Source organism: Lampris incognitus, chromosome 5, assembly GCF_029633865.1.
Source record: "Lampris incognitus isolate fLamInc1 chromosome 5, fLamInc1.hap2, whole genome shotgun sequence".
NCBI lineage: Eukaryota > Metazoa > Chordata > Actinopteri > Lampriformes > Lampridae > Lampris > Lampris incognitus.
Window position 1 is genome coordinate 19,318,263 of NC_079215.1, and position 24,489 is coordinate 19,342,751.

At 43.3% G+C, this 24,489-nt stretch overlaps 1 protein-coding gene across 3 annotated transcripts in view; it reads right to left on the bottom strand.

The window, feature by feature from the left end:
• Positions 1–23,555, bottom strand: part of LOC130112575 (phosphoribosyl pyrophosphate synthase-associated protein 1-like) — a 28,275-nt gene extending 4,720 nt beyond the window's left edge. The window contains exons 1-11 of one of the 3 annotated variants that reach the window (XM_056280004.1): positions 23,265–23,555; positions 22,442–23,043; positions 16,450–16,502; positions 16,214–16,280; positions 9,819–9,991; positions 9,019–9,134; positions 8,651–8,706; positions 8,314–8,459; positions 4,725–4,766; positions 1,432–1,502; positions 746–892 (exon numbers count right to left, since the gene is read on the bottom strand). In XM_056280004.1, coding sequence (XP_056135979.1) covers positions 746–892; positions 1,432–1,502; positions 4,725–4,766; positions 8,314–8,459; positions 8,651–8,706; positions 9,019–9,134; positions 9,819–9,991; positions 16,214–16,280; positions 16,450–16,502; positions 22,442–22,605 — 1,035 coding nt within the window. In that variant the 5' untranslated portion in view covers positions 22,606–23,043; positions 23,265–23,555. Of the gene's footprint in view, positions 1–745; positions 893–1,431; positions 1,503–4,724; positions 4,767–8,313; positions 8,460–8,650; positions 8,707–9,018; positions 9,135–9,818; positions 9,992–16,213; positions 16,281–16,449; positions 16,503–22,441 lie in introns of all 3 variants that reach the window. The other 2 variants (XM_056280006.1, XM_056280005.1) reach the window with 2 other exon arrangements.
• Positions 23,556–24,489: the final 934 nt, after the last annotated feature.

A 24,489-nucleotide genomic window follows, 5' to 3' on the forward strand; every position in this document is an offset into this window, starting at 1 on the left:
GTACAGGTTGGACCCTTTAGTCTACCAGTTAATGTAGTCGCCCGTGGTGCGGGAGACCCGGGTTCGCATCCCGGCTGTGTTGGATTCCCTGCTGCCCCCTGAATTCACTACAGTATTAAAGTTGTTAAAATGTTAATTTTGGTGTCAGTCGTTTCCTAACAGAAATACTAACTTATGCAATTCATTAACAGATCAAGTGGGTATTTATCTTGACAGAATATGGAGTTTAAAAACCGGCGTTCATTTTGACCGCCCATGGTCGTTTTAGGTAGGAGTGAAATCCCGATCGTTCTAGTGTTAATAACACACGATCTCGTGAAATGGGGAGTGTCTCGAACCGCGAAGACCCTATCGAATGATTCGGAATTCGATCCAGTATCGTCCCACCCCTACTTCCCATCCATCAGTAAAAGTTTAATTTTTCTTTCCCTCCTGAGTATTTGAAATATTTTATTTTTCAATTTTATATACTTTATTCTTCAATTTTATATACTTTATTCAATTCATATACTTTATTTTGTACCGTTTCAGCATTTCACCTTAGAAAAAAATACATGATTAAAAATGCTTATGTGTACCTTCTCGTCATTTAAGGTTGAAATAAATCTTTTGTCATCCATTATTTTAAGGAGTGAATTCAGAAGTTTTTTCTTCAATATCCTCGTATCACATCTATACAGAAAGAAATGTCGCGATATGAATTTTAGTTCACATCCGACGTGGGACGTTGCATCACACCAAATACCTCGTCAATGGCAGATTCCTCGATCAGTCGCGGTGCCTCAGCAGACAGCAGGCCGTGGGTGGCCATGACATAGATCTTATAGGCTCCTCTCTCTTTCAGGATCTCCGCCGCTGCAACGAAGTCCTCCACATCATCTATAATGTCGTCCTAAAATGGCAGCCACAAAGCAAACAGTCAGGGATCCGACCATATCGTATCGATGCACTGGCTGACCACTAGAAAACAGCTACGGTTTCATTACTTATTTGTTGTGCCCCTAGTTCTCAAAAAAACGTGATGTTTTTCAGAAGTATTTCTCAATCACCAATTTTTTTATATTTGTGTTAGCATGCCAAGCTGAACTTTATATTCATAAACCTTAAACTATGAACAGGCATGCAGGAGAGACTGAGATTTATCGCTAGTTTTGTTAGCTAGTCCACATGTGCCCAAGTGAGCCCATAGCACCACAATCAAAACAGACTGGCTCCACCATTCCCCCCCCCCCCAAAAAAAATTTAACATGTGTTTTCATCAATGTTAGATACAATCCTTAAGATTTATAAGCAAATAAATGTCCTTTTTGATACGTGCGTTGCACTTAGATTTTTTTTCACAAATACCCAAGTCAAAAAAACAAAGTTATCCCAAATCACTCGTTTTCTAATGTTTGTAAAGTAAGTCACATAAAAGAATAAAAGTCTTACAACAATGATGGCAATCCTGCCTCCTACGTCCCCAACAACAGTGATGGGCGGCTTCTCCTTCGCCATCATTACTAAAACATCAAGAGGACCGTTAGTTTCAAAATGACCTACATCCAGCGACTCGGGGATCAGGAGAGGAAACTTGAATCAAGTTTTCATATATTTAAACAAAAAAAAAAAGGAGATTCGGTTAAAAACCTGCAAACATCATGCAAGGCAGCCATACTTTCATAACCATCTAGTTTCCACAGCACCAATCCAGACTTAAGCCTCAAAAAAACTTGATCCCAAGTTTGTTTGAGGTAATGAGAACGAAACGGAAATCAGTGGGATGAATTCTGAGGTTGATGGATTTGTCATCCTTGCAGTTTTAATCTAAGACTTGATATTGCCAGTTTTGGTTAGCTAGTAAATGGAGGGATCCACAAAGAGCTGATCCTCTTAATAGACACTAAATCAGGGTCAAATCACTGTTTGCAATTAGTTCCAATTGTCATTTGTAATGGAGAACTACTGTCACGTAATTAATTACTTACAAAATAATCATCTTGCCTCCCAATTATGTTAATTTTCCAAATTTTAATTCTAGGTAGGCTAAAACAAATGAGAAAAGCCCTTGAAAGGATTTCAAGTGACGTCAACCCCAGACTACAAATCACATTTTCATTGACGGAAATGGCGCACTTAAGCCTCTGCTTTGCCAAAAACCTTCTCCCAAAACAGCAGTGAGCCAATTTCATGGTCATTTCAAATCCATCACAGCCCATCCAACTAGCTCTCTGGACATTTTAGAGCTCTATACAGGCAGTGTTGGCTCCGTTTGGGACCCCCAAGCACCAATCTCTCCAATGGGGAATGTGACGGCAAAGATTTCCAAGTTACACTTTCTGGGTCTTAGACATTTTGTTTTCAAAACAGACAGGTGTATTTCCTCATGCCAGCTAATGAAATACATGTTTAATATAATGTCAGGGAACACAGAGTGATGCAGTGTATCTATTACATGTTTACTACACCAGCCTGGGGTGGATGCACGGCGTCAGGCAGCAGCATGACATGATGAGAGTAATGGGTGCGCCAGCACTGCTTATAAGATTCTTAGTCAGGAGATAATGGGTTTCTGGGTCCCAAAGGAAGAAAAAAAAAAAGATGGAGTCTTTAAAAGTGGAATATACATATACTGAGCAACTAGAATCACACTGTGGCCAAGCCTGCAGTTTTAGCTGATAATTTGACAGAGAAAGTGATCAAGCAGTGGGATGTAAATGGGGAAAAACATGAGTATCAACAGTGCCCAACATACAGGTTCATAATTCATTCTGAAAGCACCCCCAATAAAAGGCATAAAAGTAAAACCTCAATAGATGTCTGCACAACCAATATCATGTTTTTTTTTACCGTTAATCTGTAACCTACCCACTTACATTTAATATCAATGTCGTATTTTCATCTGTTTAGGTGAATCAAAGTCAATCAATCAATCAAGTTACATTTTATATAGCGCTTTTCTAGCATTACAGTAAAGTGTACCAGCTTTTTGCCAAAGATTGTAAACACACAATCTCTCTCTCTCTCTCACACACTCTCTCTCTCTCTCTCTGCAAATTCGACGGCCTCATCGGTTATTCTAAGTAAATTTTAGCTACATCTGACAGAGGAGCCAACTCATCAGATCGATTAGGCCTCATATTTCTCATTCCTCTGGTTTTGGGAGTTTCAATCATACAAGAACAAAATCATTTCAGCTGAAAGTAAAATGTCACTGAGGGCTTCCAACAGTTGACAGACAGTCAATTGCCTGCAATTTCATCTTATGATCAAATGTGCCGAACGCGTCAAAACACCAAACAGTGCAGGTCCTTTTTTCCAGAAACGATGTCAAGTATTTTTCTTTCCCTCACCAAACCAGCAACACACTCTCTCTCAGCCACGAAAAGTTAAAATCACTTGTTGACTTGTAGCAGCTTTTAAGGCCAAACCTTAACATTCAGTCTTTATGTTGGATGGGCGGAAGTAGAACACAAAAGGTTCAATAGCTTTCACTACCTTTTCAGACAAATTTGACTGTTTTCAAATACATATATACCCTCTTATGAGATGTAAACTCACTCAAATAATCAACTAAGAAACATGACAATTGCAAAGTCAATCTGACCAATAGATCTATTTTCCAGCTCAGGAGGAAAAACCTCATGAGAACAAAACATAGTACTTCCATCCATCCATTCATTATCCAAACCGCTTATCCTGCTGTCAGGGTCACAGGGATGCTGGAGCCTATCCCAGCAGTCACTGGGCGGCAGGCGGGGAGACACCCTGGACAGGCCGCCAGGCCATCACAGGGCACTTAGGTGGAAAAAAAATATTTAGGGGAATGGGGAAGATACGCAAGGAATCCCTTAATAATCTGACCAAAATGATGCCCTAAGTGTGAGAAATGCCTTAACTACATGACTAAATGACTCCTTATCATTCGTCCGCTAACTTTAAGTTTAAAGCTGCATTGTGTAGAATTTGAGATTACATCATCCTCGAATATCTTGTGATCGCAGAGAAGCATCTGTAGATAAATGAGAAAATCACAGACGGCATTGATTAAAAGACCTTTTTCACAAACATGGCCGAGATACTTCCACTTCATCATAAAAGGGCAACAAAAGAAACGACAACACCTGTATTGTGTTATATGTTATGGAGAAACACAAAATAAGCGATCACATGCCAAATCAAAGGCCACTGAAAGTCACCTTTTTTAGCATTGCGGGCAACGGGGGCAACTGATCTTTACCCTATTAAGATGAATCAGAAGAACTTTGGCCATGTTTGTGGAAAAGTCTCTTCTGTATGGCTTTCGCTGAAATTCTATACATAGCAGCTTTAAAGACGTGGCTCATAGGAAAATGAGTAGACAAGGTCACTGTATTTTGGTTGACCTACATGTGCAGTGTAGTGGACCAGATTTTGGCCCTCTGATGTACACTAATACGTTTCAGTAGGTGTCCAAACATTCCCTACTTTATAACTCCTTCTCGAGCGAAAACAGCAATTTTAAAATAAACTGACAGGCCACAACGTTACATTAAACAGCCGCTGAAACAATCACAGACATCAGAGCAGACGAGGGAAAGACAACTTTTTTTTAAGCAGAATTTGGATTCAGATGGTTGCGATTTCCAGATGCAAATTGAATCGGAAGCCCTCAGTAACTTATTCTGACCATCATTCCATGCAGTGAGAAATTAATGACCAAACAAGGGGGCAGAGAAAAGGAGTTGGGAGCGTTGCAGTCGTACTTGGGAGCTCTATGCCAGGGAATGGTGTCTGATGCCTGCTGCCTGTGTTAAGAATGGTACAGAATATAAGACGATACAGTTAGACTTACCAGCAAAACCGGAGTAAGACGTATCCATTACACAGAACACACAATAACTAGTTAAGCTGTGCAATGAAGTAGAACTTAAAAATATGAGATCATACATAAAACATGCAATTAACTTTAGCATTTCATTACGTGATTAATTTCAGTCTTCCATCTTTTTGATGGGGGAGTTGTGAAGCCATGGTGTTATGAAAGTACAGTTTGGGTGGAAGAGTTGTATTTGCTTCCCATTTCTAAGATGAAGACATTAAAACAACAATTACCAACCCAATAAAGAAAGGAAAAGTGGGAATGGGTGAGAAATGAAGCACCAAAGAGCACAGTCACTGAAGAAAGAAAGAAATCCAAGCCAGAGGAAAAAATGGGGAGGGACACTTGTTGTTGTGTGCAGTATTTCACAGCTGGCTGCGGCAATGTCTAGGTGAAGGGCTGGGATATGCTTGCCTAATACATACTGGGAAAAGAGAGAGTTTGTTTGTGTGTGTGTGTGTGTGTGTGTGTGTGTGTGTGTGTGTGTGTGTGTGTGTGTGTGTGTGTGTGTGCGTGCGTGCGTGCGTGCGTGCGTGCGTGCGTGCGTGCGTGTGTATTTATGCAATACTGCAAGCTCAGCATCAAGAGTACTTAGGCCCTAACTCATGTCTTTGGCTGGTCGTTTGAATTCCCTCAGGAAGTCAGTGGTTGATCTGCCCTCCCTTTAAGCCCTTGTAAATGGGCTTAAAGGGAAGACTCTACAAGTAAAACCGAAAGACATGACAGTGTCTACCAGTAACCAGTTGGCAATATTAGCCACCACTTAAGTTGGCGAGTTAGGCAGCAGCAGCTTTTGAGAATGCCTGAATGCAACTTTTAAGATGTGTTCAGGATCCACACAAAATGTCCTGTTGGTCACAATTCAAGTATGAATGAAAAATCTCCAAGAGTAAATTAATGGGCATCTGGGTAGCGTAGCAGTCTAATCCGTTGCCTACCAACACGGGGATCGCCAGTTCGGGCGTCCCCATTGACACAATTGGTCGGGTGTCCCCACTGACACAATTGGCTGTGTCTGCGGGTGGGACACCAGATATAGGTGTGTGTCCTGGTCGCTGCAAGAGCGCCTCCTCTGGTTGGTCGGGGCACCTGTTTGGGGGGGGGGGGTAGCGTGATCCTCCCATGTGCTACATTCCCCTGGTGAAACTCCTCACTGTCAGGTAAAAAGAAGTGGCTGGCGACTCCACGTGTATCAGGAGAGGCATGTGGTAGTCTGCAGACCCCCCCCCCCCCTGGATCAACAGAGAGGGTGCAGCAGTGACCGGGACAGCTCGGAAGAGTGGGGTAATTGGCCAGATACAATTGGGGGGAGAAAAAAAAGGGGGGGAAGAGTAAATGAATGAGAACTGTGTTTGTGTATCTTTGTTGTGCTGGAACCATACCATTTTATATCAACACTAGATGGCAGACTTTTGTAAAATTCTCATACAAATACAAGAATTCAGAAGTCTCAATCTATCTAAATCTTCCACAAGACTGTATTACTGAAACTCAGCTTACCCTGCAACCAAACTGGAAAATCAAAATCTCTTCTCTAGGATTATCCTCTCCTTTCATCCTGAGGAGTTCTGACTTCAAAACAAGAAATAAAACCACACATGCATGCATGTGAACGCGCACACGCTCCTGATGTAGTTTGCCAAGCATATGGCAAATTACATCAAATTACATATGGCAAACATTTTGCCACAGATTCACTCCACCTGTCTCTTTGTTTCACCGTTTAATAAAGCAGGACCTTTTGCTAAACAGGCACATATACACTCACTGAGCACTTGACGAGGAACATCTGTACACCTACATATTCATGCAACTATCTAACCAGTCAATCATGCGGCAGCAATGCAATGCATAAGATCATACCAATACATGTCAGAGCCTCTGTTAATGTTCACATCAATCATCACAATGGGGGAAAAATGTGATCTCAGTGATTTTGACCGTTGCCATGATTGTTGGTGTCAGATAGGCTGGTTTGAGTATTTCCGTGACTGCTAATCTCCTGGGATTTTCACACATAACAGTCTCTAGAGTTTACTCAGAATGGCATGAAAAACAAACAAAATCCAGTGAGAGGCAGTACTGTGGATGGAAACACCTTGTCGATGAGAGAGATCAACAGAGAATGACTGGTTTGAGCTGACAGAAAGGGTACAGTAACTCAGATAGACCCTCTGTACAACTGCAAGCAGAAAAACATCTCAAAACCCAGAACATGCCAATCCTTCAGGCAGATGGGCTACAACAGCAGAAGACCACGTCATGTTCCACTTCTATCAACCATGAACAGAAAGCTGAGGCTGCAGTGGGCAGAGGCTCACCAAAACTGGACAGTTGAAGGCTGGAAAAACATAGCCTGATCTGATGAATCTCGATTTTTTTTCTCAGGCACACAGATGGTATGGTCAGAATTTGGCGCCAACAGCATGAAACCATGGACCCGACCTGCACTGTATCAACAGTCCAGGCTGATGGCAGTGGTGTAATGGTGTGGTGAATGTTTTCCGTTTTCTTGGCACAATTTGGGCCCGTTAATATTAAACAACCATCGCTTGAATGCCACAGCCTATTTGTTGTTGCTGACCATGTGCATACCTTCACGGCCACAATTTACCCATCTTCTAATGGCTTCTTCGAGCATGATAATGCACTATGTCACGAAGCAAAAGTCGTCTCAAACTGGTTTCATGAAAATGACAATGAGTTCAGTGTTCTTCAATGGCCTTCCCAGTCACCAGATTTGCATCCAATGGAACACCTTTGGGATGTGGTAGAACAGGAGATCCACAGCATGAATGTGCAGCTAACTAATCTGCAGAAATTGCATGATGCTATCATGTCAACATTGACCAGAATCTCAAAGGAAGTTTCCAACATCTTGTGGAATCCATGCCATGAAGAACTGAGGCCGTTTTGAGAGCAAAGGAAGTTCCTACCCACCATTAGTATAGTGTTCCTAATAAAGTGTTCAGTGAGTGTACAGCAATATTGACAGCAACCCTACCAAGTCATAACCGTGGTCTCTCAGAAGAGGACTGATGAAGAGAAGAACATAAATGAGGCACAAAGATTTGGAGGCTTGGTAAATGAAAGGTTTAGTAGTATCATAGAACAGCATGGAATATAAGGAAATGGAGAGTTTGTACAGAGTGTGATGTAAACAGGAGGCAATGTGAGGAAGGAGGGACATATACTATATAGAGCAGGGGTGGACAATCTTATCCAGAAAGTGCCAGTGTGGGTGCAGGTTTTTGTTCCAACCAAGCAGTTACACACCTGTGTCTCCTAATCAAGCTCCTCAGCAAAGACTCTTCTGGTTGATTCGTGGGATCAGGTGTGTAACTGCTTGGTTGGAACAAAAACCTGCAACCACACCGGCACTTTCTGGATAAGATTGCCCACCCCTGATACAGAGAGAGAGAGAAAGCGAGACAGACTGTGTATGTGTGCATATGTACATGTATCTGTCTTACATGGTAGCTCAAGACCAGTGTGTCCTGTGATGGGGCGGCCAGATGGGGGTGAGTGTCTACCGTCGGCCATGTCTGACTCTGAATGCTGGGCCTCTCCATGGATCACAGCTAGTCCTAGCCTTAGCCTCTCAGCATAGGACTGGGCCCTGAAGCAAGCGAGCAAGCACACACACACACACACACACACACACACACACACACACACACACACACTTTTTACAAGCGCACATATGTAAAAAACTAAAAAATAGCACATGAGCTAGAACTATATATGACTGAGTATTGATCCCGAGGATGGGAACACTGGGAAATCCTGCATGCCCAGGCTCGCTGTTACCTCTTAGCAGCTGATGGAGACTTTGCAACAATTATAGCATTCCTGTAGTCTGGGATCTGGGGACAGAGATGTAATCCCTTTCAGTTCTGGAATATAGTCCTGACCTTTGACCTTTTGGTCAGATTTTAGGAATGGTGTTATTCGATATGATGAATAGTTACACTTTCATTTATTCAAAAGCTACAAATTGGCCCCCATCTAAACTGAAGTTTGGGGGGAACAGAAAATAAAGAGTTTGTGTTGCTTGAATACAATTTGAAAGTACACTTGCAGAAAGCAGAGTATAGCACCACATATTTTGCATATTCTATCATTAGCACCACTAGCACTGAGTTTAAATGTGATGTAAGTGTGTTTAGTAGATCTACCTCCTCCTGGATGTACTGGATGAGGAAGGGCGAGGCCCTCAGGTTGTCTACAGGAAAGCTGAAGAAGCCCTGGATCTCCTTCTGGTGGAGGTCCATGGTGATGATGTGAGTTAGACCTGAAAGAAGGAAATAATCAACATTAACTGGCCAAAATACAAGGCATTCCTTATTACGGAATATATCAAAAAGTAAATCACTGGACTGGTCATATGGAAGTGTTCAGTAGGCTGTATACCATACAAATGTATATTAAATACTCAATGTTTCAAGAAGAAGAGTGGTTCAACCTATTACGCACTACTATACCCATTCTTTTAATAAGGCAGTTTGTGACACAGCCCACAGAGTTATTTAATAGTGATTAAACACTCAGTTAAGATTTTTCTATGTTATCAAGTTGTTGGAATATGACAACAATGTTGAAAACTTTTACCTTTGGTCATGAATGGCACATTAACAATTTGAAAGGAACAAAAAAAAGAATTGATGTTGCCCCTCTGAATGGGTTGATCTGAGGCAACAGCTCAAATTCTGTTTGTGGCAAAACATGGTTATGCAATAAGCTGGCTGAGGAGCTCATCACGTTCCACACAGGCAAATTGAAACCAGAGTAGAAAAAGTAGAGAAACTGTCATGATGATCTGCATGTGTCTCTCTTTTTAGCAGGGGCTACAAAAGCTAACTGGGTGACCCTCCACCCACCTCATGCTGTGCACGCTTGAAAACACCCCCATTGGTTCCCATTTTAATAAATGTAGAGTGGGGCAGCTTTAAAGTGAATCAAAATGTGCATCCCTTACCAGCTTTAGCCAGCATGGCAGCCAGCAGCTTGCAGACTATGGAGCCCCTCTTCCTCATCTTGCACTGCTTGCTGTAAGGGAAGTAGGGGATGACTCCTATGATGTTCTTTGCACAGGAGGTCTTCAGGGCATATGCCATAACCAGCAGCTCCATGATGGCCGTGTTAACATCTCTATATCACAACAAAGAGATCAAACCAGGAAGTCAAAGTGTCTCAATGCGATGTTGTGATTTGGAACATGCTAGAGCAGAGCTTTGTGTTCACCAAGAGGTTAAGACATCCATTTGCTGAGGCCAAGACCTTAGAAAAAAACAACTGAAAATACTTAAAACAAGTTGATGCAGAGGACATACATGACAACTGGTTCATAATCATACTTGTAGCAACTACAAAAATAATTGTGCATGACAAAGTGTGTGTCTATGAGAACTCCATCCATTATCCAAACCGCTTTACCCTGCTCTCAGGGATGCTGGAGCCTATCCCAGCAGTCATTGGGCGACAGGCGGGGAGATACCCTGGACAGGCCGCCAGGCCATCTCTCTCACTCACTCACTCACTCACACACACACACACACACACACACACACACACACACACACACACACACACACACACACACACACACACACACACACACACACACACACACACACACACACACACACACACACACACACACACACAAACACACACACTCATACCTAGGGGCAACTTTGTATGGCCGATTCACCTGACCTACATGTCTTTGGACTGTGTGAGGAAACCGGAGCTCCCGCATGAAACCCACGCAAACATGGGGATAACATGCAAACTCCGCACAGAGGACGACCCCGGACGACCCCCAAGGTTTGACTACCCCGTGGCTCGAACCCAGAACCTTCTTGCTGTGAGGCGACTGCGCTAACCACTGCGCCACCGTGTCGCCCGCTAAGAGAACTCCCATCCCCCAAATTGTTAGCAACTATTCATTAACATGTGGACAGCTACTGTAAGGGTACTGACACACCAGGACGACGGTCGGCCATCGGCCAATGTTGGGCCATCAGTAAGCATCTGTGACCCTAGTTTTTTCCCTAAATTTATTTCTAATTTTTCCCCTCATCCGACCCAATTAACCCAATGGCATATGGCCGGAACTCTTGTCGAATAACTCCCCTGGCGCACGTTTCCACAGGAAGGAGATAGTCGTAACAACAGCTTCCTTCAAACTCGTGTCGGCTGCTCTCGCTATTTTACATACTGAAGCCTCGCATGGATTGCATTACCATCAGGCTGTGAAGGAGACGTAGGGAGAATGCTTTCAGTTGCTTGGCTGCAGGTGCCCGGATGGGCCAGAGGGGTCGCTGGAGAACAACGAGTCCCCGAACACTACACCGATCTACACCCACTATCCCTCGGGTAAGGGTGGCCTGATGAATGCCTTATCCCGTGGACGCTCTGGCAATGACCGGTTACGGCGAGTCTGGGATACGAACCTCCCAGCCACATGACGAGTGGATTGCAAGAACAGCAGTTTATTCCGCTCAGCCATCAGAGCGGCCTGTGACCCTAGTTTTTGCGGTGTGTCCCACACCGTTGGCACTAGTCGGACCCCTGTTGGCAGCTTTTCGGCCGATTCAGCATGTTGAATCAGCGGAGCCCGTCGGTGAGAGAGATCACTCTGATTGGCTGTTCAGCGTAGCGAATCAGTGCAGAACGTATATGTTAGTTGCCCGTCGGCTGTTGTCTTTGCGGCTTGTTCGAGTGCTACTTTTTGGCCCAAATGGCAGGCGACATGAGGCAACGCAGCAGTCGGCCTTTGTCGCTGCTAGTCGGTTTGGTGTGTCTGGGCCCTAGCACATTAAAGCTGCACAAGGGAATTTCTGGCCAGTGGCGGTAGACGAAGCGGCATGCTGTTTTAGTTGACTGCGATTCCCAAAATTCAGTTTCATGTCACTTGAATGACTCAAGAAACCAATCGTAGATCAACTGACAAATAGGCAAATTCAGTAGCAAAGTTTTTTTTTTTTACTATTTTCATTAGGGCTTGTTTCAAACCTAACAGCAATTAAAAGGTAATATTTTATCATGAAAATATTCCTTCATGCAGCTTTAAGAGAGGCATCACTGTTTTATTGGGGATGAGCCACTAGTAAGCACTTACTACACACTGGATGTAAATAAACAGTCACTCTCCTCAACCCTACAAACAGAAACACAAAACTTAAACTGCTACTAGGTGATTTAAAATAACTGATCAAGACTGCATAGCCAAGCCAAGCACTGTCAGAGACTTGGATATTCTCCAAATCAACCTTCTCACATGAAAGGAAAAACATTTCATTCGGCATGAATATACAATGATGGCTGATGTCAAACTACAACCAGTTAATGTTTTCCATTACGTGGCAGTCAAGCAATAATATTTTAACATATTGGTAAAATGTTGATATTGATTAGATTTGGGCAATACACCAATCAGCCAAAACATTAAAATCATCTGCCTAATATTGTGTAGGTCCCCCTCATGATGCCAAAACACCTGTGACCCGTCAAGGCATGGACTCCACAAGACCCCCCAAAGGTGTCCTCTGCTATCTGGCACCAAAACAGCAGATCCTTTAAGTCCTGCAAGTTGCGAGGTGGGGCCTCCATGGATTGGACTTGTTTTTCCAACACATCCCACAGATGCTCGATTGAATTGAGATCTGGGGAATTTGCAGACCAAGGCAACACCTTGAACTCTTTACTGTGTTCCTCAAAGCATTCCTGAACAATTTTTGCAGTGTGGCAGGGCACATTATCCTGCTGAAAGAGCCCACTGCCATCAGGGAATACTGTTGCCATGAAGGGGTGTATCTGGTCTGCAACGACATTTTGGTAGGTGGTACACATCAAAGTACCATCCACATGAATGCCAGGACCCAAAGCTTCCCAGCAGAGCATTGCCCAGAGCATCACACTGCCTCCGCTGGCTTGCCTTCTTCCCATAGTGCATCCTGGTGCCATCTCTACCCCCAGATAAATGACGCACACACACCGGGCCATCCACATGACGTTAAAGAAAATGTGATTCATCAGACCAGGGCATTTTCTTCCATCGTAGGCACTTTCAGCGGTGGACAAGGGTCATCATGGACACTCTTGACCAGTCTGCGACTACACAGCCCCATATGCAGCAAGCTGCGATACACTGTGTGTTCTGACACCTGTCTATCATAGCCAGCATTAACCTTTTCAGCAATTTGAGCTACAGCAGATTGGACCAGATGGGCTACCCTTCGCTCCCCATGCGCATCAATGAGCCTTGATCGCCCATGACCCTGTCGCCGATTGTCCGTTCTTGGACCACTTTTGGTAGGTACTGACCACTGCATACCGGGAACACCCCACAATACCTGCCGTTTTGGAGATGTTCTGACCCAGTCGTCTATCCATCACAATTTGGCCCTCGTCAAAGTCACTCAGATCCTTACGCTTTCCCAATTTTTCTGTTTCCAACACGTCAACTTCAAGAGCTGACTGTTCACTTGCTGCCTAATATATCCCACCCCTTCACAGGTGCCATTTTAACAAGATAATGTTATTCACTTACCTGTCAGTGGTTTTAATGTTTTGGCTGATCAGTGTACATCAATAAAATATTGATATGGTGATATAAGTTTAGATATGGTGTGGAATTTTGGTTATGGTAATAAAACAAATGTTGTCATTCCCTGGTCTTAAAGGCTGCATTGAAAGTAATACAATTTTCTCAACTTATTCGATTTTTTTAGCTGAGTGAAATAAACAATGAATGTCTCTACCTGTAATCATACCCACATTACTAATGATAATTCCTTAACATTTCCTTGCGTGTAAATATCTTATGAAGACACCGACAGTCATCCTCAAAATATCGTTGTTTTATCGATATGATTCAGTCAAAAATATTGTGAGGCTTGATTTTGTCAATATCGCCCAGCCCCGTTACTGATGTCATATCAATCCAACTATTACAGTAAGCAAGTAATAGTTGCACTATGTGACCATGAGTGGCTGGTGTAACAGATAGCCTGGTGAAACCAGAGACCTCCCACACAGGGATAAGTGTCCCACTCTATGTGAACTCTCCTACTCACTTGCTTGTTGTCATCAGCAAACTCACCCCTATTCACATATGGTTAAAATGCAATTTGCATCTATATTGTTATAACATGGATTAAGGGAAAATCATTGATCATTGAGGAGAATTAATAACAGCTGCAAAATCTATATTTTAGGGGCGTTCCAGCAGTGTAGCGGTCTATTCTGTTGCCTACCAGCCTACCAACCCCAGCCTACCAACACAATAGGCCATGTCTGCAGGTGGGAAGTCAGATGTGGGTATGTGTCCTGGTTGCTGCACTAGCACCTCCTCTGGTTGGTAGGGGCGCCTGTCTGGGGGGAGGGGGAACTGGGAGGGAATAGCATGATCCTCCCACGCGCTACGTCCCCCTGGCGAAACTCCTCACTATCAGGTGAAAAAAGAAGCGGCTGGCGACTCCACATGTATCAGAGGAGGCATGTGGTAGTCCGCAGCCCTCCCTGGCTCGGCAGCAGAGGTGGAGCAGCGAACGGGACGGCTCAGAAAATAGGGTAATCGGCCAAGTACAATTGGGGAGAAGAAGAAAAAAAACAGATTTTGAAAGTATATGGCAAACTACATAATTACATCACCTGTAATGAGCCTACAACTGACATCTGTTGATAATTGATGAATTTACCATCTACCCACCTTCCTACCTGCTTTGTTTAATGTGTGCAAAAAATGAAATCATCATGTGGAAAGGATGCAGAAAATTAAAACATATCTAACATGGTGGTCTATAATCTGTCAGCTGGAGAGACATTTAATATGTCTGTCATGTGACCTCGATTTGTTTTTCCACACTTGCCCCGACTGAGAAACAAAAAAATACAATTGGAAATCACAGAATGTTGAAATCAGTTCATCTGGACACAACTTTATTAGCAGAAACGTTTCATCACTCATCTAAGTGACCTCTTCAGTCTCAACTGACTGCAGGTATCCCCACCCTTATAAACAATATAGTTGCATAACAACCAAACCAGCTATTGGCTTCATATGCAAATTGCCGTGACCATTACCTAGAGTTACAATGGCCATGTGCACTATTCACACAGGATTGGGGAACAGTTGCAATTACAGCATTGTAAGATGGCAACAGGGATGCTCGTTCCCTCTTCACATAGATGGCCTCTTTTGACTCTCCATTCAAACCAGTGTTCCTCGCTATCAAGGTGGGCACATCCTCATCCTTGAAAGAGTGGCCACTGGCCTGTAGATGGGCGTATACTGCGGAGTCCTGGCCTGACGCATTAGCTCTTCTTGCATTGTCCCATCCTCTTGGCCAGCGTCTGTTTGGTTTCCCCAATGTACAAGTCATGGCAATCTTCCCAGCACTTAACAGCGTACACTATATTGCTCCGTTTGTGCCGGGGGATCCGATCCTTGGGGTGGACCAATTTCTGGCGCAGCGTGTTTTGGGGTTTGAAAGCAACTGAGATGCAGTGTTTGGAAAATATGTGTTTCAACTTTTCCGACACTCCCGCTACATATGGAATCACCACTGGCTTAAGTTTAGGCAGCTGTTGTCCTTCTCTTTTCGATCGGCTGGTGCACTGTTTGGGTGTCTTCTTGACTTTAACAAACGCCCGGTTAGGATAACCGCACTTAACCAGGGCCTGTTTAATGTGAGATGTGTACCCTTTCCCGACTGCTATGTTGGTGGGGACACTGTCAGTTCGGTGTTTCTGTTGCCATCTTACAATGCTGTGATTACAACTATTCCCCAATCCTCTGTGAATAGTACACACGGCCATGGTAAGTCTAGTTAATGGTCACGGCAATTTACATATGAACCGATGATTGTTTTCGGTCATTATGCCACTGTATTATTTATAAGGGTGGGGATACCTGCAGTCAGTTTAGACTGAAGAGGTCACTTAAATGAGTGATGAAACGTTTCTCCCAATAAACGTTGTGTCCAGATGAACTGATTCAACTTTCTGTGACTTTCTTAAATGGATTATTGAGCATGCAGCAAGACAAATGAAACTGGAGCACCACCTAATTCCTTTTTAAGTGAAATCAGTGAAGCTATTCATTTTCTCTTGATCTATCTATATATCTACGATCTATCGAGAAATATAGGGAAATTATTTGGGTGCACTAGAGTTTGTCTGATTAAGCTGAGGACAGACCAATATGTAGAAATCCAGTTGGCAGATCCTAACATGTAGCAGTCTTCAAACATATTAAACTGCAGTTATGTAAAATCTGATTAGTTGAAGGCAAGTTCTAAGCATGTTAATGCAAATTTCTAGAAGCACAACTAATATTCAAGTCATGCGTAACATCTGTCTCACCTAGGAATGGTCTGGATGATAAAGACATCTTGACCGCGGACAGACTCCTTCACGTCCACTCTCGTCTCTGAAAATAAAACAAAAACACACGCCATCACATCAGATGCAATGGCAAAGCCAAACGAGAGCACGATATCAGAGATAATGACATTTTATAGTAGGCAGATTAACTTCACTACAAATACATATTCAATGTGAAACATAGGAGGAGGCTATGGGGAATTTCTCAACTTTACCTCTGTTTGACTCTTGATAAACAACTGACTTTCCCAACTCAACATCCAAGAGCCTGAAAAAGAGAACAGAGAAGGCGATGGTTAAGTGTCAACATGCACATCTTAACTTCAACCCATAGCTAATATACTCCTGTAATGCATTAAAAAGTCATGAAACACAAATGGCTGTCAACAGTCATGTCAACCTTGTCAGCTAGATCCAAGAGAGGGCCATTTATTACACAGACACTCCTTATCTGCTGTTGAGTAATTATTTGTTGTGTAGGTATCCCTTCAACGTGCCTTTACAAAAATCCGTTGGGTGCAGCACATACAAAAAAAACAAAACAAAAAACAACACCGTACTAAAACCAGTATTTAACTCATGGTAAATTCAAAATATCCTGGCATTGTTAATTTAGGTAAAGAAATATTTTTCAAAAATTGTAAGGGTGTTATCATCCTCGGGGATGAAATGTGTTTGTGGTGTTCAGAGACACAAGACATGTCAGTGAGAGGCATGGTAACACAAAAAATATGATACAAAACATTAATTGTGTCCCATAAAAAAAGAAAATCCTGTCATGGTAGTCGAGAACCCAGGGTTTCTACAAAGTGGTGCCTTGAGTTAGTGTTACAAAATCGAAAAGTTTTTACATTTGCAAATAAGAACACCAGTTCAAAAGCTTCCATGAATAAAAGATGACTGATAACGAGGCCTAACTTTTATGAAAAAGGGAGGGAACCACTTTTAAGTTTGGTTCCTTATAGGCAAGACCATGCGCCCAAGTCTAAATGACCTCACCCCGGTTATATGCCCGGCCCTTGTGCAGATATAAAGTAATATAACTTCAACTGTGGCTGACGAATGATCACATTGATAAGAAGAAACCTCCATCTTCGCTATAGATCATCTTTTTAACTGGGAAGTTTATGTGCCATGGCTCCTGCATAGACCAACAATGAGTGGGGTCATGGAGGTGTATGCCCCACTGAAGACAGCTGTACAAAGCCTAGCATTTCCCACCTCACTGCTTTCAATCTGACACATTAGTAATGAATAACACACTAACAAGAGAAGGCAAGGCATTGACAGCATTCACACAAGTCCAATTGGCAGTACCACGTGCACAAGGTGATGAAAGTATTCTCTATTAGTATTATTTAATCAGAACTTCACTTTTGCCCCTACAACAAAATCCTACTCTGCAAAGCACCAAAAAGCATTCAGCATGCTGGGGGTAGGTAAGCTCTGATGTGTGGGGGACGTGATAAACTGCTGGACTGACTGCAGTGCCTGAGGAAACTGCCCCCCCCCCCACTCGCCTATGATGTGGGCCAAACCAAAGAGGTGATCGTGAACAACCACTTTCTTTTTATTTACATGAGATATTCAAATACAGGGGTGGCATGGTGGTCTTCGCATGGTCGCCTCACAGCAAGAAGGTCCTAGGTTCGAGCCTCAGGGTAATCCAACCTTGGGGTCGTCCTCTGTGTGGAGCTTGCATGTTCTTCCTGTGTCCTCCCACAGTCCAACGACATGCAGGTCAGGTGAATCAGCCATACTAAATTGTCCCTAGGTGTGAGTGTGTGTGTGTGTGTGTGTGTGTGTGTGTATGTGAGTCCTGTGATGGCCTGGCGGCCTGTCCAGGGCGTCTCCCCACCTGCCGCCCAATGACTGCTGGGATAGGCTCCAGCATCCCCACGACCATGAGAGCAGGATAAGCGGCTCGGATAATGGATTCAAATATGGGTAGCATTCAGTTTCCCATGTTTTGGGTTTTTTTTTGTAGACCCATGTCCCACCATTTGAGTAACGTCAAATGAAAGACTGTTTGAAAACGTCTCTTACTCCAAAAGCATGCCCCGACATCACATGCTGCATTACATCAGTCATGGTGCACATTTCCCAGACAACTGTTAATAAAGGTTCCCTGTGAAGTTCCCTGCTTTCATCCATACAATTTTCAGTTACAGGTGCTTTGAACCCCTGGTGATAATGATTATTTTTCATTTATCTGTTTATCACAATAGCTATAAATTAAATTTGTGACTCGAGTCCAGGTCATGTGCGGATTTGTATTTCATTTTGAAATCTCACTTACCTGGATGACTGAAATTAATCTACACAGACATGCACAATAGTTCAAACATGTTCATCTGGAGTTGAAAGGCTCCTTCTAGCCTAGTGGTCCCCAAACTGGGGTCCGCGCACCCCTTGGGAGAGGGGGACTTGAAAGCCCAAGGGGTGCACGAGGTTTTGTCCGCTCTGAGGGGGGGGGCGCCAAAGATCACAGGGGGTGCGTGAGGCTTTTCTGCTCTGAAGTTGTCAAAGTGCACATGTTAAATAAAAGCACAATAGCTCACTTACTGGATAATTTATTTTATACAAAAGTCTGTATATAAAAATATTTAAAAAGATACATTTTTGCCCCCCCTCCCCCTCTAAAATGTAGTTGGGCTACACCTCTGACCCATCAATCTACACTATCAAACTGTGAGCGGGCAGTGATGTCAGGTAGCTCCTCAGCTAGCAGCTAATGTTAGCTCGTCTTGGTTCTTTCCGGCAGTCAGCAGCAGCACTTAATAAATGAAACAACATGGCTGAGAAACATTTAAGTGCGGATGACTCAGCGTCAAGAAAGAAAGTAAGGTTTTATTTAGAGAGCTAACTTGACTTTGGTTTTATGGAAGGACGGGACAAGTCTCGGCCAGAATGTGCCATGTGTGGTGATAAACTAGCTCATGACAGCATGAAGCCAAGCAAAATGAAACGACACCAAGAGACAAAACATCAAGAGACTATTGGTGAAAGTCAGGAATTTTTTGAGAGGAAGAAGCAGGTGGCGTTATCAAGAAGATCCGCCGACATCAACAAAAACATTTGAAAGAGCAGACAGTGACTTGCACAGAGCCACGGAGGTGTCATTTGAGTGTTGGTTATTAATTGCCAAGGCTAAAAAGCCACACACTATTGGAGAGCAGCTTATCAAACCCACCTGTCTGAACATTGTAGAGAGGCTGTGTGGCCCACACACAGTTGATAAAGTGAAAACCGTCCCACTCTCTGACAACACCGTCAAAGACAGAATTGATGAAATGGCTGGAGATTGTCAGAACCAGCTGCAGGAGAAGCTTAGGAATGTTCCCTTTGCCATTCAGTTGGATGAAACAGCAACAGTGTCAGACGAGTCCGTGCTCATAGTTTATGTTCAATATGTTGACGGTGATGACTTGAAACAAGACATTCTTATGTCTGCCAATTTAACCACAACAACAACAGGCCAGCATATTTTCATGGCTGTGGACTCCTATCTCTCATCCAACTATCTACGAGAACCTTGTTGCATGCTGCAGAGATGGGGCTGCAGCTGTGTTGTGCTTGCTGACCATCAAGCCGACTTGGTGTCAAAGAAATATTTCCAGGAGAACTGATACAAAAAGTTTTGGATAGTCAAAGGACACGCTGTTGCACCCAGACTGGCCAAACACGCAGTTACAAGGGTTGTTCTCCCATTCACTCAGCACTACATACACTCACTGGCCACTTTATTAGGTACACCTTGCTAGTACCGGGTTGGACCCCCTTTTGCCTTCAGAACTGCCTTAATCCTTCGTGGCATAGATTCAACAAGGTACTGGAAACATTCCCCAGAGAGTTTGGTCCATATTGACATGATAGCATCACGCAGTTGCTGCAGATTTGTTGGCTGCACATCCATGATGCGAATCTCCCGGTCCACCACATCCCAAAGGTGCTCTATTGGATTGAGATCTGGTGACTGTGGAGGCCATTTGAGTACAGTGAACTCATTGTCATGTTCAAGAAACCAGTCTGAGATGATTCGAGCTTTATGACATGGCGCGTTATCCTGCTGAAAGTAGCCATCAGAAGATGGGAACACTGTGGTCATAAAGGGATGGCCATGGTCAGCAACAATACTCAGGTAGGCTGTGGCGTTGACACGATGCTCAATTGGTACTAAGGGGCCCAAAGTGTGCCAAGAAAATATCCCCCACACCATTACACCACCACCACCAGCCTGAACCGTTGATACAAGGCAGGATGGATCCATGCTTTCATGTTGTTGACGCCAAATTCTGACCCTACCATCCGAATGTCACAGCAGAAATCGAGACTCATCAGACCAGGCAACGTTTTTGCAATCTTCTGTTGTCCAATTTTGGTGAGCCTGTGCGAATTGTAGCCTCAGTTTCCTGTTCTTAGCTGACAGGAGTGGCACCCGGTGTGGTCTTCTGCTGCTGTAGCCCATCTGCCTCAAGGTTCGACGTGTTGTGCGTTCAGAGATGTTCTTCTGCATACCTCGGTTGTAATGAGTGGTTATTTGAGTTACCGTTGCCTTTCTATCAGCTCGAACCAGTCTGGCCATTCTCCTCTGACCTCTGGTTTCAACAAGGCATTTTCGCCCACAGAACTGCCGCTCACTGGATATTTTCTCTTTTTCGGACCATTCTCTGTAAACCCTAGAGATGGTTGTGCGTGAAAATCCCAGTAGATCAGCAGTTTGTGAAATACTCAGACCAGCCCGTCTGGCACCAACAACCATGCCACGTTCAAAGTCACTTAAATCACCTTTCTTCCCCATTCTGATGCTCGGTTTGAACTGCAGCAGATCGTCTTGACCATGTCTACATGCCTAAATGCATTGAGTTGCTGCCATGTGATTGGCCGATTAGAAATTTGCGTTAACGAGCAGTTGGACAGGTGTGCCTAATAAAGTGGCCGGTGAGTGTATGTGTCTGAGACAGCCTTCAGTGCTCTGGTATCAATAAAAACAAAAGCCCGCAACAGACTTGATGTACACCAGGACTTTAGGCTGGCTATCACAAGCATCACACCGGACATCCCATCCCTGGTCAAAGGCATGCAAGCCCAAGGTGGCCATTAGTTTCTGAATGAACAAGATGGCACAAAAAAAATACCAGACAGTGTTATTAGTTTATGATTGAACAGGATGGTACAGACTCAGTAAATATGTTACTGTTAGAGCCAAAATAACATGTATGCCTACTGTCTGCCAAAAAACAGTGTTCACGACTTTACATAATGTGTATGTGGATGTCATATCAGATTACAACAGTACTAATATGTTGTTGATTCAATGAGCCTGAGTCAGGTGATAACAGTACAAATATGATGTTTCAGTGAGCCTGAGTCAGATGGAAACTAGTACTATGTTGATGTTTCAATGAGCCTGAGTCAGATGTCAACAGGCCTACTCTGCTGGGTTGTTAAAAGAAAAAAAAAGTTAAGCTTATACAAGACGAGAGACATTTCAACACAGATGTTCTGAGGATGGAAACTAGACATTTATTTAAGATATAGGTGGGAAAAAAACTATAATTGGATGTTAATTTTTGCAAATAAATATTTGGAATGAATCACTTTTCTCTTGGTATGTATGCGGGCTGGTGGGGGGGGGGCTCAGCTTTTCTTAGAAACAAGTAGGGGGGGGGGCTCCAAGGAAAAAAGTTGGGAACCACTGTCCTAGCCCAAGTGCTGGTTCTTAATCCAGTCTTGGGGTACCACTAGTACAACCTGTTTTTTATTCTGACAGCTAGTTCATTGCATTCACCTGTTCCATATCTAAACATTTCCTGAGTGGAGGCTGGAAACAACTGAACACCAAGTGAAGGTAAACATATACTTTATGGCAGAATAGAAAACCAACAATACTGATGTCACCTAAGGACTGGGGTTCTGGATTTGTCCTGTATTCATAGCCCAAACCACATGCAATAAAACTTTGTAGGACCGCTGGACAGACAGGCTTAAATGTTTGGACATCAGATTACGAACCACTGTCCTAGCCTGTTAGTAGATTGATACATCCTATACATATGTACTTATATACGGATTCTGATCAAATTCAAAATGCAACAGGGGATATACCTGACATGTCCAGGGTTGCTCACATTAACGTGCTTGCATAAGGGAACACCAACACACAAAACTACCGGGAGTGCATCAGACATTCAAAACAGCACTTACTCTGTGATCCTCTTGGCCAGCTCCATGCTGGCGGCGGTGGAGTTGGCAGAGAAGACTCGATAACCACTTTTAGAAACGTTCATCTTCGAGTAACCGTAAGACAGCCTTGGAGTTGGGGGTTGAGATACAAGAGACCTGTGAGCCCCGAAACGTCTAATGGGCATTTTGCTCTAGAATCAATCAAGTATGTCTTTTTTCTTGTTTTTGTTTTTACAGCCAAACAAAAATTGTCCGATTTCACCCGAACTCGAACTCTAATGACGGATGACAACTAGATTGATGGAGCGTCCGCGTCTTGTCTGATTCACCATAAAAAAATAAAAAGAAATAATTTATTTTTTTAAATGACTCGCTGTATTTAACGCCACAGATGCTTTGTCACACCAAGCAGTAAAATCAACTATTCTAATGTCAAAGTAATCTGTAGCTACACTCGCATCCGATTAACCATCAAAAACATTACTTACAGAAACGAACGAACGGAGGCTTTGTCAAACGAAGCAGCGTATTCAGCTACTGGACCATGTCAAGGCAGTCTGAGATCACAGTCTTAACCGATTCAGCATCAGTTCTTTCTCTCTCTTCGGTACTGGACGCAGAGGCTTTGTTAAACAACGCACCAAAGTAAACTTATCGACATTTAATAAAGCACTATGTCAGGGTAACCTGAAGCTAAACTATCTTCCAGCATCGAAATACTAACAGTACTACAGGCAACACAGGCTTTGTAGAAACGAGGCAGTACAATCAGCTATTAAAAGTACTATGTCGTATCAGAGTACTGTGACGCTGCAGATATCTGTTTCACCGTCAGTTTACTTACAAGACCAAACGCAGAGGGGTTTTGTCAAACGATGCAGTAAAATGTCAACTAATAACCGAGTACCATGTCCAACCTTTGGATGGCCATAAAGAGGGGCTCTTTGGTCAAACATACGAGAGCATTTAGAAGGCTTGACTTTCGATTTTCATTTAGACGACGATGGTTTTAGTTTACGCGAAAAGGATGACTTTTAACACCGTAAATCAACAGATAAACGTATATTTGCGGCGGCGTCACTGTGCAACTAAAGTACAGTTTTCAGAAACGCCGCTGCTGGAAAACTTCGTTGCAATGCGGCCGCAGCAAGAGGATAAAAAAAAACGCCATCAGCCAACGTCCATTGGAAGATGACGAGAGCGTGACGTTCAAGTTATCCAATCGGAGGCTGGGTCGAACCGGAAAAGGGCGGTGCAAAACTGTTGTCGACCAATTAGCACACGGCAGTTGCTAGGGGGTCAAAGTGATGCCCAACGGCAACGCATGAGGTTTCACAAGCCAAAACAACCGCAGGTGAAATGGTTGAACTACAAAGTGAAGCTATTTTGTTAAAATTTGAACAAACTTTGGGTACCAATGTTACATAATTTATACATATGAACAATTAAGTTTGGTTATTAGCATAGATAAACAGGTTTAATCATGAAAACTGTTGGTTTTGCACCAAACATGCCTTTGGAATTACAGCCTAAAAGTTTAACCTTGGTCTCATCACACCATAGCACATTTTACACACGGTTTTGGGAGACTAAATGTATCTTTTTGCAAAATTTAGCCTGCCTCGGATGTACCCCCCCCCCCATGGGCAAAGGCTTCTGTATTGCCACCCTAACCCATAGCCCAGGCATATGAAGAACAGATTGCTGTCACATGTCGGGAGCAACCAGTACTTACCAGAAAATCTTGCAGCTCCTTTAATGTTCCTGTACGCCTTTTTTTTTTGCCCAAAACTTTCATTTACAACAAAGAGGTATAGTAACAATTGTCATTAAAAAAAGAAAGAAAGAAAGAAAAAACAGTAAAAAGCAACTTTGTACAAGTCATCAGGTATAAGATTATAATCATGTCCAGTATCAAACGAATCTTCTTCTTTCAGCATTTTCCCTGTTTTACGGAGGTCGCCACAGCAGATTTTACAGTTTCCATCAGGATCCTGTGAGGGCACAGCACCAATGCTGGCCATTGTTAATGAGGGCCTCGACCGATCTGGTATGGTCTTGTCAAGCCG